Source organism: Pezoporus flaviventris, unplaced genomic scaffold, assembly GCF_033815535.1.
Source record: "Pezoporus flaviventris isolate CSIRO_AGI_PZ_B2104156 unplaced genomic scaffold, CSIRO_AGI_Pfla_v1 ptg000007l, whole genome shotgun sequence".
NCBI lineage: Eukaryota > Metazoa > Chordata > Aves > Psittaciformes > Psittacidae > Pezoporus > Pezoporus flaviventris.
In genome coordinates, this window is record NW_026892555.1 from 96196860 (window position 1) to 96211438 (window position 14579).

Consider the following 14579-nt stretch of genomic DNA (forward strand, 5'->3'; position numbering starts at 1 on the left):
CAATACAATATATATAATGCTTTTTGAAGAAGTTTAGCTAAGCATGTTTCAACCTTAAGTAAATAAAATGCAGATTATCTCCTTTATCTTCTTGGAAGTCATCTCAACTGAATGCATGTATTTTTGGAAAATCTATCACTTTCAAGACACGCTTCCCCACAAGGCTGTATCTACCACCCCAGTGCTTTCACTCAACAGTTAGATGAAGCTGATATCTACAGCATATGCTTTTGTTCATGCTACGTATTCAAATACAGAGGCGTGGTTAAATTCTGATGTCCTTTTTCAGGGGAAGACTGGGGAAAACATCTGCCTCTTGATGGAAGCCATCTGGTATAACCAGACATGAAGTTAAGCATTTTAACACAGTGTGTTCCTTAAAATTACACTTACTTAAGAGAATTACAGATCCTTCCCCTAATGTTCTCATCACACACCATCCCAGGGATTTTCTCTTGCACCCACCTAGGATTGATCGGTGCAATTATCTTGTAAAGCTTTGTCTCAGTGCAATCAAAGTAACCAGAAACAATAATAACCATTATGTAGATTTCTGTTGTTATTATCCTGGCTGAGCTTTTCATCTGCACAATTACAGGTGCAGACAAAATCACAATATAGTTTCTGTGGAAGAAGGGGCTGCAGAGGCTGAGATCAGCAGTACTGTAGAAGCTGCAGCACACCCTTGGTTTGTTCCAGAGGTAAACGTTAACTTATCAGGGTTGGTAAGGAGGTGTGATCTCTTCTTACTTCATCCCCTACTTGTAACATCACCAATTCTAGCCCCGTGTGGCCACACAGTGTCAAGACTTCAGTCACTCAATTCCTACATGCATCAAACCTGACAGTGAGGGATCAAGTATTGTATATCCTTATCCATCCAAGGAGTCTGGTAGGACAGATACGATGCTGAAATACATAAAAGCTGTGTGTTAGGCAGCTTTCAAGAAAATGGCAGGTGTTCAGAAAGCTGCACAACCTTAAATGTACATCTTTAGGTGAGGGGGATTAGCAGGCAAAAGGAAAGCAAGGTAACCCATCAGTCCAAGATATTTGTAGGGCAAAGCCACATCATTCTCATGACATGGTTCTGCTCCGCTGCCAAGACTATCATCTCTATATACAATAAAGGGGACATGCAGTACCAACAAATACAGTTTGCTTAACTGAGCTGATCTTCAAACACAGGGCGATACTATACTCAGGGAATCTGAAGAAAATTTGTAGTCTTTTCCAGTTCCCTTAAAGAGGTTATTCCCTATGGCAGAAATGGGGGGGGGGGGGGAACCACCTATATATTGCACAGATATGAAGCTGGTGCTTCATGTTAGGGTTGGAATGTCTTGTCACTAGTTATCCACTCAGTAGTCATTCGCCCAGGGATCAATACTAGGGCCAATACTGTTTAATATTGTCATTAATGACCTCGATGATGGGGCAGAGTGCACATCCAGCAAGTCTGCAGGTGATACAAAGCTGGAAGGAGTGGGTGACAGGCTAAATGGTTGTGCTGCCACCCAGAGGGTCTTTGACAGCCTGGAGAAATGGGCAGAGAGGAACCTCATGAAGTCCAAGCACAGGAAATGCTAAGTTCTGCCCTGGGGAGGAACTACCCCAGGCACCAGGTCAGGCTGGGGAGGCAAGTGTCTGGAAAGGAGCTCTGCAGTAAAGGCGCTGGAGACCCTGATGGACACCAAGCTCACCATGAACCAGCAAACGTAATCCCTGTAGCAAAGAAGGCCACAACATCCCGTGACAACACTTGCCTTGGACAAGGACTCTGGAGCAGAAAGAGAATGAGTAAATTCTCCATTCTCCTATGTAGTACCTAAATGCCTTCACTATGAAACTGAAGTACCCCCCTCATAGTTTCCTAGTCTCATTCATAACTTCCAACTTCTGTAGCAAATGAGTGGAGGACTAAATAGTCAACAGCCTCCTTTATTACATAACCATGAGGCTTCTCAGAAACTAGGTCACTTCAGTTCATTGTACAAGAAAAGGATCTAGAAAACATACATGATCATGCAATGTGTCTCTATGCCTGTGTACATGGAGATGATAAAAGATGCATGGCAGCTTTCATTCAAGAGTTTCTCTATCTCTATTAGCAACAGTGGCTGCCTCACAGTCAAATATTGTCATGAAGTTCACAGTAATGAAACATGATGGGAGATGTGCACACACCCTTACGAACACCTCAGACCTCAGCTCTGGTCAGCCCTGCGGAGATCATAGAATCAGTGCCTCACCGCCCTCACAGCAGAGAACTTCTTCCTCGTATCTAACCTGAACTTCCTCTGTTTAAGTTTGAACCCATTACCCCTTGTCCTATCACTACAGTCCCCAATGATGAGTCCCTCCCCAGCATCCTTGTAGGCCCCCTTCAGATACTGGAAGGCTGCTATGAGGTCTCCATGCAGCCTTCTCTTCTCCAGGTTGAACAGTCCCAATTCTCTTAGCCCATTTTCGTATATGGAGATAAGCAAGGACAACCCGGTTAGGCTTTGCACGCGTAGGAGTTGGTGTGCTGGGAGCTGCCCGCCTCTGAGCTCAGGTCTGCCGGCCACCCTCTGCTCCTTCTCCCTGCCCGCCCAACGCATCGTGGTGCGGAACCCAGGCACAGGCCTGAGGCCGCGGCCCCGGGTGGGGGAGGCTGTCCCTAGGCCACACAGGGGCGCTCCCATTCTCCGCCTCCCGTTCCTCTCCGGGGCAAGAGCGGAAGTTAGGCCGGAGGTTAGAGCCGAGAGCAGCGAACAGCAACACACAGCTACCACAAGGCTCCGCAGGGGCCGGACCTCAGAGCGCAGCCGCCGCCCGAGCCGCGCCGCACCTTTCCCGCTCCCAGGGTTACGAGGGAGAACTACAGCTCCCAGCGTACCCCGCGCGGCCCGCCCTTCCGGCCGGCCTCTCCCGTGCGCCACGGTGTTTCAGTGAGCGGATCCGGAAACGAGTTTCCAATATGGGAAGCTCACTCCTCCTGTCCCCATCCCCGCCGGGCTAGCTGCCTGCGCTGTACCTTTAAGACCGGCCGGACAGCCGGTGCCCGGCGCCTGCGCAGAGAGGCCGTGACCTCGCCGCCTGTCGGCGCTGCTGGTGGCTATTGGGGCGCTCCTGTGTCCCGTCCCCCCCCCCCCCCCCCCCAGTCCCCCCTGCGACGGCGCCAGACTCCGGCCCCGCAGCCGGGCCAGCGGCAGCGGGCGTCGCCATAGCGACACCACCCCCCCCCTCCCTTCGGCCGGAACGATGGAGGTGACGGCGGACAGGGGCGATGGGCCCTCTGTGGAGGGCTCGGCCGGGATGATCGCGGAGATCCGGGCGCCGGGCCCGCGGCCACTGCGGCTGCTGGAGTGGAAGGTGTCGGTGGGGGCGGCAGTGCAGATCGGGTCGGTACTGGCGCTATGCGCCCCGCTGCCGCCCGCCCCGCGTCCCGCCACCGCCGCCCCGCCGCCTGCCGCCAGCGGCGCCAGCACCCGGCCGCAGCGGGCCGGCCCCGAGCGCAAGCTGAAGGCGGAGCGGCCCGGCGTGGTGAGGGAGCTGTGTGTGCGGCCCGGACAGGTCATCGCGCCCGGGTGAGTGCGGGGCGACGGCGGCAGAGGGGAAAGGCGGCTGGCCCTGGCGGCGGTGGCGGCTAGCAGCACGGGGAGCCTGGCCCAGGACGCGGGTTTCGCGCTGCTGCTCTAGGGGACGGGCCGGTCCTTCAGGTCCGCTTCCACTTCACGGCGCTAGTGTGGATTGTAAACCCGTGCCCGCACTGCTCTATGTTTCGGCCATATAATTGCTGGCAGGGAAAGGCTCTTCCTAGGAAGCTCTGCATAGGGTAACGTGCGGGAAGCAGGCTTGCGAGGAGGAGGATGCCGGAGAGGTGCAGGAGATCGTGCTGTAGTCCCTTGTTTCAGAGCCGAGTCATTCGCTATGAGAGCTGAGCATGCCCTCGCGTGCTTCGGGGCACTGCCCTTATGGGGCAGAACTAAGGGGAAATGCTTTTTTGGGTTGGGCACTTCGCTGTTAGCTTGATGCAGAACTCAGGTAGCAAAGGGATCATTTCTTGTCCCATAGGAGGAACTTTAATGGAAATTAGCGCTGCAGCTAATTTTTTAAAATTACTAGAAATCGTACATATACTGTTGGAAGCCTAAATGCTTTTAATACTGTAGATGTTCTAATGCGTAAGGCTTCACAAATGTAAACAAAAAGGTGTAATTTGAACTTTCAGGAGAGCAAGGGATTAAATGGGTGAGATTTTCCATAGTTTAAAAGTGGTTTTGACTTGGTAAGACTGGGTGTTTGCCGACTTTTAAAGTCTTACATGGCTAATAGATAGGGCCTCTCAGATTTCTAGGTTAAATTGGAGTAATAGCTTGCTACCCTGTACTTCAAGCAGATTGTTTCTCAACAGGAAACCATTGAAACTCTCGACTTCCTCTGTTTTATGACAGCAAGTTATTTTCTTTTATTGCAGTTCTTGATTTTTGGGTGGGTGCTGCCAGACCTAAACTTTCTTGATTGAAAATCATCAGTATATACAAAACATCTGTGTATGGGGGTGCTCTCAAAGGTTTAGGAGAAAATTAGTAATATAAGGTGCTACAGAACAGGTAAAAGCTGTGTTTTGCTACCCAGAGCATTATTCTTTCTGAGTAAGACTGTGGCTTTCCTTTTGTGCTACATCAGCATGCTGCTGTTGCATCTGGTGCAACATGGCCAATCTTTTAATATCAGATTTAGAACAAAGGCACAAGAAATGCTAGGTCAGACTAAAATTTTAGAATACTATATGCATGGTGAAATTAACCTTGATAGTGCTGAGCAGAAGAGGAGATAAAGTTCTGGTGTTGTTGTCTCATTATGTCAGCTAAGCACTTAGGAGGAAAACCAAAACAATATCTTAAATGGTAAATGCAAACAATTTAAAATATGCTGGGTATGATATAGCAGTGTTTTAGGCTTAGCCTTGCTCAGTGTAAATTTAGGACTCGAATGTGCAATTTTTATACAATGCTTTTATTGGATTTGACTAGTCTTAATTCACTTGATTATAATTGGCACATCCTGGCTTTGAGACAATTAGAGAATAAATACTGTTTTTTTGCTGTTGTTCTTGGCTTCTAACCCATTTGTATCTTAGACCACTAAAAGTTAGTTCTTAAGTTATTGACTACTGCTGGATATTATGTTTCTGGAATTCAGACTTTCCAGTGTATATTTTCTGTTGCATCCTGTAATGGTGTTTACTGGGTGAATGTAAAAGTTCAAGCAAAGAGGTAGAAGCATGATCTAAGGGTAGCAGAGCCAGTCACTTAAGGGTTTGTTTTGTTTGTATGAGCATGTAATCTCTTCCCTGTGGCTTCCCATTTTGTAGAATGGAAATAATAGCATTCCATAACTGATCAGCAATATCTAAATATATCTTAAGGTTGTGCAGTATTAAAGTACACAGGTGTGATTAAGATAGGTAACATATCTGGAGATGCTGAATAAATTCCAGATTTTTATTTTTTTTTTATTCAAACTATCCATGCTTCCTTCAAAAAAAAAAGTAGGTTTGGTCAGTTTAGCCCCAAATTCTCTATAAACCAAAGATACATGCAAATATTTCTCAGGCACTTAAACAGGAGAAATACTGTTTCCATTCCAAATGTATTTCCTTTCCACTAGAACTTGAGAACACAAGCTGATTAAACCTTTTTATTTGAGAATACATAATGTGACTGGCTAAGGTTTTTTCCTATGCCAATTTAGTCATTATTTCTGAAAATAATGACGTCTTTTAGCACAAGTTTTCCCCTTTTAAGAATTTTGAGCTTTTGGACATTTTTCTTTTATATCAGGCATGAAATGAAACCTACATTATGTGAAAGTAATTTTCCACATATGTAGCACTTAATTTTCTTGTCGTTTGATTATGCAGTTTTTGGCACTGACAGTAGTGTAAATGGTCCACAGGGGAGAGGGTGGTAGGGGTGGGGGTGACAGCCCAAGGCAGGCAGGAGGTGGCTTTTGCTTGGATTAGCAGAGGTAGGCTTGCATCAAATGTCAAACTAGGATTGAAGAGAGGAAGGTGTTTAACACTGTAAACATCAGGGATGACAGTAAGCAGTTAATTAAAGGTCTTTGTTGTTAATTAAGCATAATTTCTATGGGTGGCAGAAGGAACAAGCATCAAAAACTGCTGCACTGCTCTGTGTATTCTTAATGCCTGTTAACCATCAAGGTTAATCATTCTGAAGCTGCGACAGGTATGTCAGGATTCTGGGTTGAGTCAATGTTTTATTTTAGGGGAATATTAACATAAGCATTTCTAATGTGAAACAGTCATCCCTTGATGGAATATGCTACTGAGAATCTTTTCGTTGTTGTTGTTCACATTAGTAAAGTCTTCCAAAATACGTATTACCTGTACATTTAAACCACGTAACTTTGTATCTTATTATGTAGCTTCGGCAGTTAAAACTTGCATTCTTCAACAGAACATGAAGTATATGAAAGTTGTAATAAAAAATCTTGTTTAAACTTATCTGATTTCTAATGAAGCAAAACTTGTATTTATTCCTTGTATTTTGTGGAATATAGCAGGAAAAGGGTGGGAATGTGTTTTCTAAAACTAGACTTTTGTGTCATTACCTTTTTTTATCATAAACTTGATTGGATAACCAAAGGAAGATACATATTTTAAGATATATAATGTCACAGAGCCTCAGGGTCTAGTTTACCCCCCAAGATGAAGACACTTAACCCTGGACCTCAATACTTTTTGTCTTCCAGTCTTCAAGAGGAATAAAATGCTGATTAATTACTGTTTGTTTTGAAGTGATGACATTTGTAATAAACTACAGGAAAATCAACTTTCTGTTTCATTTAGACGCAAATGTTTTCATAATATCCTGTCAAATATTTAATGAGCTTTACTAGAGTCTAAGAAAAACCCCAAACCCTCATTGGCGAACAGGGTTGTTGAATAACAAATAACAATCACAGCTTAATACATCTCTCTCCTTTTAACCTTTAGATCAGTTCTTTTTTTTATCTTATTGTAAGTTTGGTATGCATCTTTCCAACCCTTTTCCTGTGTACCCTCCCCTGTCATACTACAGAAGCGTGATTTTAATGGGTCTGTCTTGTGTTCAGTCAAATTTGATATTGAAAAAGAGCCAAGTTATAAGAGAGGGTTTTCCCTCCTTCATTGCCTTCTTTTTCTCCTTTATTTCTCTGGCATCTAACAAGTTGGGAGCTTACACTATAGCTAATAGCACTGAACGGCAGAATACAAAGTCTCTTTTCTTTACATGACCATCTGTTTTTGCAAAACTTGTAGGAACTCCCTTACCTAAGAGAATCAATTAACTCTGTTAGGTTTGATTGGAAACAGGCATCATTCTTGGAAGCTGCCAGTTGTGTGGTTGTAGCAGCTTGTGTCTGTAGTTATTTTTGGTGTGGCTTCCTTAGGCCATGGCTTTTTGATTGCTTCAGGCTAATATGAGAGTTTGCTGGAAGAGATGCTCAAGCTTCTGTGTGCCTCTAGTTTACATTAAGGTGGGTGCTGGAAATCATTTAGCTAAAGATGCCTTGGTCTCTTGTCTTCTTCCTCCTTCCCCTAGGAAAAGTTTGAGGGAAGAGAGAGAAAAGACTTTTGCTTTGAATTGTCTTAGAAATTTTATCTTAAGAGGTTTATTTTTTTTCCTTTGAGAAGTCTTGGTAGTACAGCTTACATGTTGGAGCAAGTCCAGAGGAGGGCCATGAGGATGATCAGGGGGCTGGAGTGCCTCCCATATGAAGACAAGCTGAGAAAGTTGGGGCTGTTCAGCCTGGAAAAGAGAAGCCCGCATGGAGACCTCATAGCAGCCTTCCAATATGTGAAGGGGGCCTGGAGCTGTAGTGATAGGACAAGGAGTAATGGGTTTAAACTTAAACAGGGGAAGTTTAGGTTAGATATAACGAAGACTGTACTGTAAGGCTGGTGAGGTACTGGAATACGTTGCCCGAGGAAGTTGTAAATGCTCCATTCCTGGCAGCGTTGAAGGCCGGGTTGGATAGAGTCTTGGGTGACATGGCTTAGTGTGAGGTGTCCCCCCCGCCATGGCAGGGGGGGGTTGGAACTAGATGATCTCAAGGTCCTTTCCAGCCCTAACTGTTCTATGATTCTATGCCTGCCTGGACCTTTCTGATTTGATGACTGCATGTTTAGTGTTAACTCATGGGCTGACCCTAGCAGGGATGCCAGCCATTCAGATAGTCTAAGTCAGTCTTACCCAGTGGAAGACTCCCCTTAGGTAATTTGGTAACCCAACATCACTAAATAAAAATGAACTTAGGGTGATGATATTGCAAATTCTTAAATATTACTAGAAGTATATTAAAATATTTTCAGTTGGGACTTTCTAGCCTGAAGGCTTAGTAAAGTTACCAGCCTCTCATTTCGGGATCTCTTTTTGGGAATGTTAATAGATAATGCATTGCAAGTTGTCACTTTATAAAATATTTTTATGAATATCTGTTTTGTGTAATTAAAGGTTAATCTAAGGTCTTCTAGCACATGTGGATAGTTGAATTTGCAGCAGCTTCCTTTTTAAATATATAGGGAGTATATGTGACTTCCTGGAAAGAAAGGTAGTATTGTTTTACAGGTTACGGTTCAAGGATCTTGATTAAACATTTTGTCTAGGTTTTGTTTTGCTGAACCTAGACCTACGGAATTGGAAATCTTACCCTTAGACCGTAAGAGGCGGGATAGATCCTGTCACTAACAGGAGGGACTTGTCTGTCTTTGAAAGACTTTGGAAGACAGAAAAAGTTCTCCCCTTTTTTTTGTGTGTGGACAGGAAGGTGCTTCCACAAATAATGTATGCTGTGAAACTTGGGTGAGAATTTCTCATTGTGTTTTATAGAATCATGGAATTGGTTTGGATTGAGAAGGACCTTAAGGTCATCTAGTTCCAACCCCCCTGCCATGGGCAGGGACACATCACACTAGACCATGTCACCAGTGCTCAACAAATGTGTGTTTTCCCTCAGAATCTATATCCTGACCCCTAATGATGAAGTGCTGCTTATCTAAAAGAATGAACTATTGTTTCCAGTCAGTAGAAACTACTTCTGTTGCCCTCAGATGAGCCTGTTGAAAAGGAATTAGCCAGAGTGAAATACATACGCCATTTGTCAGAGCACACTTTTCTGACATTTTCCAAAACACTGGGGGGGGGGGGGGGGGGGGGGGGGCACATGAAGAGGAGCCTGTATCAATACCCATTTTCAAAACAAAAGTCAAAAGTTTTGTATTCATTCCAGTGCAATGGGATGGAAATTTTTCTTTAGTCATCTGATGGGACTGAAATTATTTTGATTTGGGGTAACTGGGCTGATGCTGGGTAATTTATATGAGATAGCATTAATCAGAACCACCTTGATCCAGGACCCTTTTATTTTGTGTGTTACTGTGGAAAAGATCACAGTAAACCACGTAGATTACAGTTTATACATCAGGTTTTTTTATAGTATCCCTTTTTTAAGGGAAGCATGGGATACACTAATAATAAATTGCCTTTCTACTATTTTTTTATTATTTTTAGAAAAACTGTAGAATAAGGCAGTGATTTAGACATTTAAAATGAATAGTGCCTGTATGTTTGTGTTGTGATTTGTAGTTTAAAAATTACATGTGAACTGCATAAATCCCCATTCACAGGAGAGATGGTTGAGCATTTCTAGCCAAGGCAGGCATCAGTAAACGAGAACTTAATTAACTTTCCAGGTAACTTCACAGCTATTTATAATACTACCTCTTTATATGCTGAGCATATAAAGCATTCTAATCTGTTGTGCTTTGGTTTTGGAATGTGTTTCTGGGCTCTCGTGATGCTGTTAGGTGTCCTGAGAGTGTATATTGTCATGTGGCTGTTGACAAATGTGAAGCTGCTGTTTCCTGGTTTGAACGCTGCTGCATAATGTATGACAGTCATGTTCCTAAGTGCTTTCAAGGGTGTTAAGAGTTACTACGTTTTCCTTCGTAAGTGTATTCGTTGGCTTAGCAACAACTCCAGAGGAAAATGTATACATAAGGAAGTGTCAAGATAAGTTTACCGCAATATCCAAAAGGAAAAGGAGGGGAAGAAGCTGTGAGACTTGAGGATTCTCAGAAATAACAAAGGGACCATGATTGCTCAAGTTCTAATGGAGAACATAATGAAATGTTTGGAGAAGGTGTAATGTTCTCTCTTAATAGATGGATCTTTCTAAGGCAGAGGAGGAAGGGTCACAAGATCCTCCCAGATTTCATATTCACAGTAAGAAGCAAAAAACGCCTATACCGCTTTGCTGCTACCTCTGTGTATGTCAGACTCTCTCAGTAATCATTCCTTTGGTGTTCTGGTTGTTTGGTGTTCGTCTGTAGACGTTTCTCTAGCTGTAGGCTTGCAGGTGCAGAAGGCAGATCAAATCTATTCAGGTAATCTTGCCTGGGGGTAGGAGGAATGCAATGGTAAATTGGTCTGAGATAAGGGGAAATTATGTGCCTTTTCCTGGAGAAGTGGGGCATTTGAGAAGGTATACACCTGAAAAGAACAAAAAGGAGTCAGAAACGGGATTACTTCAAGACTGTTGTCATCTGGCTTTGCAGCACTTCCGCTGTGACTACTGCTCTTTAGTAGCTGATGTGAAAGTTGAAGTGTGGTTTTAGAAAATTGCGGGTTTATGTTAATTGGCCTTCTGTAGATTAGAAGGATCTATTATCACCTCTCTGCCACTTCATCTTTTGCATAAATGCCAGTTAGGTTGGCAGTATTCATCATACATATGTATATTTATTCCATGGATAGATTTGGATGACTTGGATGTTTGATTTTGCTGTCAGATGACTTGCTGAACTAATGAACTCATCTTGAAGTACGTGTGCTAAAAGTTATACTTAGTGGTTTAGAAAATGGATCCTGGGATAACATAAGCTTTGTAAAAATATTTCATTTGAAAGCAGCAAGTAGATTTTTCTTAGGAGCTGTACCATGCCTCATTTTTCCCTTGCCAGCTTTTCTGTTTTGACTGGTCTCCTTTTTTTAAACCCATATTATTTATTGCTTTTACCCTGTGATTCTTATCCAAGCAGGTGCTGATGGCAGTGGATTCATGAGATACTAAGAGAGGGAAATCATAAAAAAATGAAACACCTTCTTTAGTGTAACAATGAAAATCCTGGGTATTTATATTAAAACCACAGCTATGGTTTTTAAATTTGGACATGTTCTTAAAGCTACTGTGTTTTAGCTATTTCAGAACATCTTTTATACCCTGCATAATTGTTACTTTTCTAAGATATGTGGTAGAAGGAAGCTGATGATGATGTGTTATGTTTCTAGCTGTAATTGGCATTAATCTACACTCGGTCATCATGGTTGCTTTGATGCTTGTGTGTAGAATTTGCAAATAGCCCTTAGAGATGCTGTCAGAAGTTTGACAGCCCATGGGACTTTTCCAGTCAAGTTTCTGTACTTGGTGTAAGGTTCTGATGTTAAGTGTAGTCAAGGGACATGCATTCACTTTGATTTTACTGTTACTGCTTCATGTGAGAGACATCTCTTCAGTTAAGAATATGTAACCCATGTATGAACACAAGGTATTTTCCAGTCTTTCTAGCATTAAGCTGTTATATACAGTGTCTCAGCTCTCAGAGTTGTGATGCAAGTATTTGGGAAGTGGTGTGTGACCGCTAATGCTGCGGTGTGAGACAGCTGGCAGTAGAAACGCAATTACATGAAACAGTAAAGTTAATAATTGACAGTAATGATGGGGGGGATCTGTCTGCAGAACTGCTGCTTCAGTGAGTTACTGAGATGTGACAGCCTATTCTGTTACTGTTAGAAGTTGCACTTAATAGTAAAGAAACAAGTTAGAAAGATGTGAGCTCTTAACTCTGTACTTCTAAATTAATTCTGTGTGAACTTTGAGAGTATTTTATGCAAAAGTATGGAGAAGTGCTTCTTTTTTTTTTTTTTTTTAAGGTACTTTTGAGTTCTCCTGAATAGATTTTAGCTAAAAAATGTTCTAAGCTATTCCAAATAGTACTTGAAAGACTTACTGGATTTTATGCGAAGAAGGCTGTGAAATCTCTTGGAGTTTGTTGGTTTTGGTTGGTTGGTTTGTTTGGGGTTTGTTGGTTTTTTTTGTACCTTTTTATTTTGCAGTATTAATTTCTAATATGTAAGAAGTTATCCATAGATGTGTGCATGGAGGGTTAGAAAGGGTTACCTCCTTCCTTCTAATGCCAAACTCTTCCAGAAAAAAAAGGAAATGCTTCTTAAAGACTTGCCAATCATGGAAGTAGACTTACTTCATGCTTAAGATATCTTTTGGATTATAAATAAAATCCAGAAACTCTGGGCCTAAGTTTTTCTTGGTGCTCATAACCTATGTCTAAACCTGAATGGATATCTTGCCTGGAAAGTAGAATAGAAAACCTGAAAAGTCATTTTTCTCTTCTAAAGTGTTTTGAAGTTCACTTTTTAACTCATAATTATGAACGGTTTGTTCTTAACAGGGAGGGGAAAAAAATAGCAATCTCAAGGCCCATGATTTTCTTATAGGCCTCTGGGACTCCCACGTATTTGAAATACAGACTTCTGCTTGCTTGTCCTTGAGGATAAATCAAGTGGCTTCTTTAAAGAACTGATGAGACAAGTTTCTTGCAGCATCTGGAAGAGGCTATGGGCCGTGTGTTGCCAGTAGGAGCAAGAGCCATGTGTGCTTGTCATCCTTGGTATTTTTAATCCATTATTCAAGGACTCTCTCTGCTTCTTCAAAGATAGTGATGAGGGTTAAATAAATACAACAGTTAAATATCTAAGGAATTACTTACATGGTGATTTCAAGGTGATTAAAGCTTTGAAAAATTCTTGTTACAGACTGGAGTCATACTTAACAGGGGCTGTGGCTTGATGTAGATTGGGCTTGAATGCTCTTTCTAGTGGTTGTAAATGGTTGTAAATGCTGCAGCCACATACCACAAAATGTTGTTCTAGTATAAGCTAGCAAAAATGTTGGTGTTTCACAAATTCGAGTAAATGAAATTGTAGAAGCAGGCTCTAAGTTGAATCAAACTTTATCTGTCTGCCATTGTAGTCTCATGACAGCTAAAATGTACTTTGTTCTCGTTCAGTTCCTTGATTCAGTAATAGTTGATGTTAATAACCATTGATGTGAGATGTGTTCATTTGGTAATTTCACCCCTTGATAATTTGCCAGTAACATTCCCTTCAGCATGCTGCAGGACCAGGGAGAGTGTTTGTTTACCTGTATGCCAGAATCTCATTTTGCTGCACTGAAACAGTTTCATATCTTCTAATGCTAATTGCAAGGTCGGATAGCATCAGATTTACCTGTATGCCAGAATCTCATTTTGCTGCACTGAAACAGTTTCATATCTTCTAATGCTAATTGCAAGGTCGGATAGCATCAGATTGAGGACAGTGGCTTTAAGTGATCACTGTAACAACTTGGGGTATGTGTCATCTGTCTTTACCCCTAACTGATTTGAGGAAACCCAGCAATCTCTTGGCTTTTGACAGATACCTATGGGATGCAAGTGAGTGCAGGGCAGTAGCTTTGTCTTGTAACTTTTGTCTATTTTCTCATTCACACATTTGGAAAATTGCACTGTATTTTCTATGCCAGTGCATGGTTCCTTGAAAAAGACTTTAATAAATAAAACTTAGGTCTTCATGGCAGGGAGATGTTCAAGCTAGCCTTGAACAGATAGGCAAGCTAGTTTTAGCCCTGTATGTAAAAACATTTACACTATTGATCTTTTCCCATCAGTCACCCTTGCTGGACTCTTCTATCGGCTGCTTTGATTCTAAACCTGACAGCAAACCTGGAAAGGGATGGTCAATTATTCTGCCTCCCAAGGTACTGCAGTAGTCCTTTTTGGAAATGCAAAAGGAGCAGGTTGGGCTTTCAGAGGGAGCTCTGGAGGGGATGGGGAGCAGTCCATTGCCATTCTTTGAGTGCAAGCCATTGGAGCAGTTGCCTCTGGAAGTGGAACCAAGCTGTAACAGAAGGCTGTGGTTAACTGAAGTTAGACTAGTTCTGAATAACAGAGATAACATGTTAACATGTTATGCTGGGTACCTTTAAGGTACAGGTCTTCCATGGTTTTCTTCAGTAGAGCTGTCTCATGGCCATTGTATCTGTGTGCTTCGGCTGGCCAATCCCTCACCCCTCCTCACCCCAACCATGATAAGCTAGTTTTTAAGAAGTTATTGTTTCTGTAACTCCTGCACTTGTTGCTGTCATTCTTTGTTGCAGGAAGTGTTGGGTCATGCTGAGGGGAGGAGAGGGGAGACAACAGGGGACCAAAACCCAAACAACCAAAACAACATGAAACCTGTAGGGTATTGCTTTTTGTTTGTAGCAAAGTCATTTCAGTGATTCAATTAACTGGTTGCTACAACTGAAGAGTAGCATAGATACGAGAGCTTTGTGCTGGCTTTCCCACTGCAATTAACCTACCAGGAACCACACCACGGCAGTGCTTGATACAGTTCCTGCATTTGGAGTCAGCACTAATGACCAGGCCTTCGAATTAGCACAGGCAT

At 42.7% G+C, this 14579-nt stretch overlaps 1 protein-coding gene across 1 annotated transcript in view; it reads left to right on the plus strand.

Moving 5' to 3' along the window:
- The first annotated feature begins 3138 nt into the window (after positions 1 to 3138).
- Positions 3139 to 14579, plus strand: part of CTDP1 (CTD phosphatase subunit 1) — a 104126-nt gene continuing 92685 nt past the window's right edge. Inside the window, exon 1 of the mRNA XM_061449622.1 lies at positions 3139 to 3572. Within this exon, the coding sequence (XP_061305606.1) occupies positions 3247 to 3572 (326 nt within the window). The 5' untranslated portion in view covers positions 3139 to 3246. The remainder of the gene's footprint in view (positions 3573 to 14579) is intronic.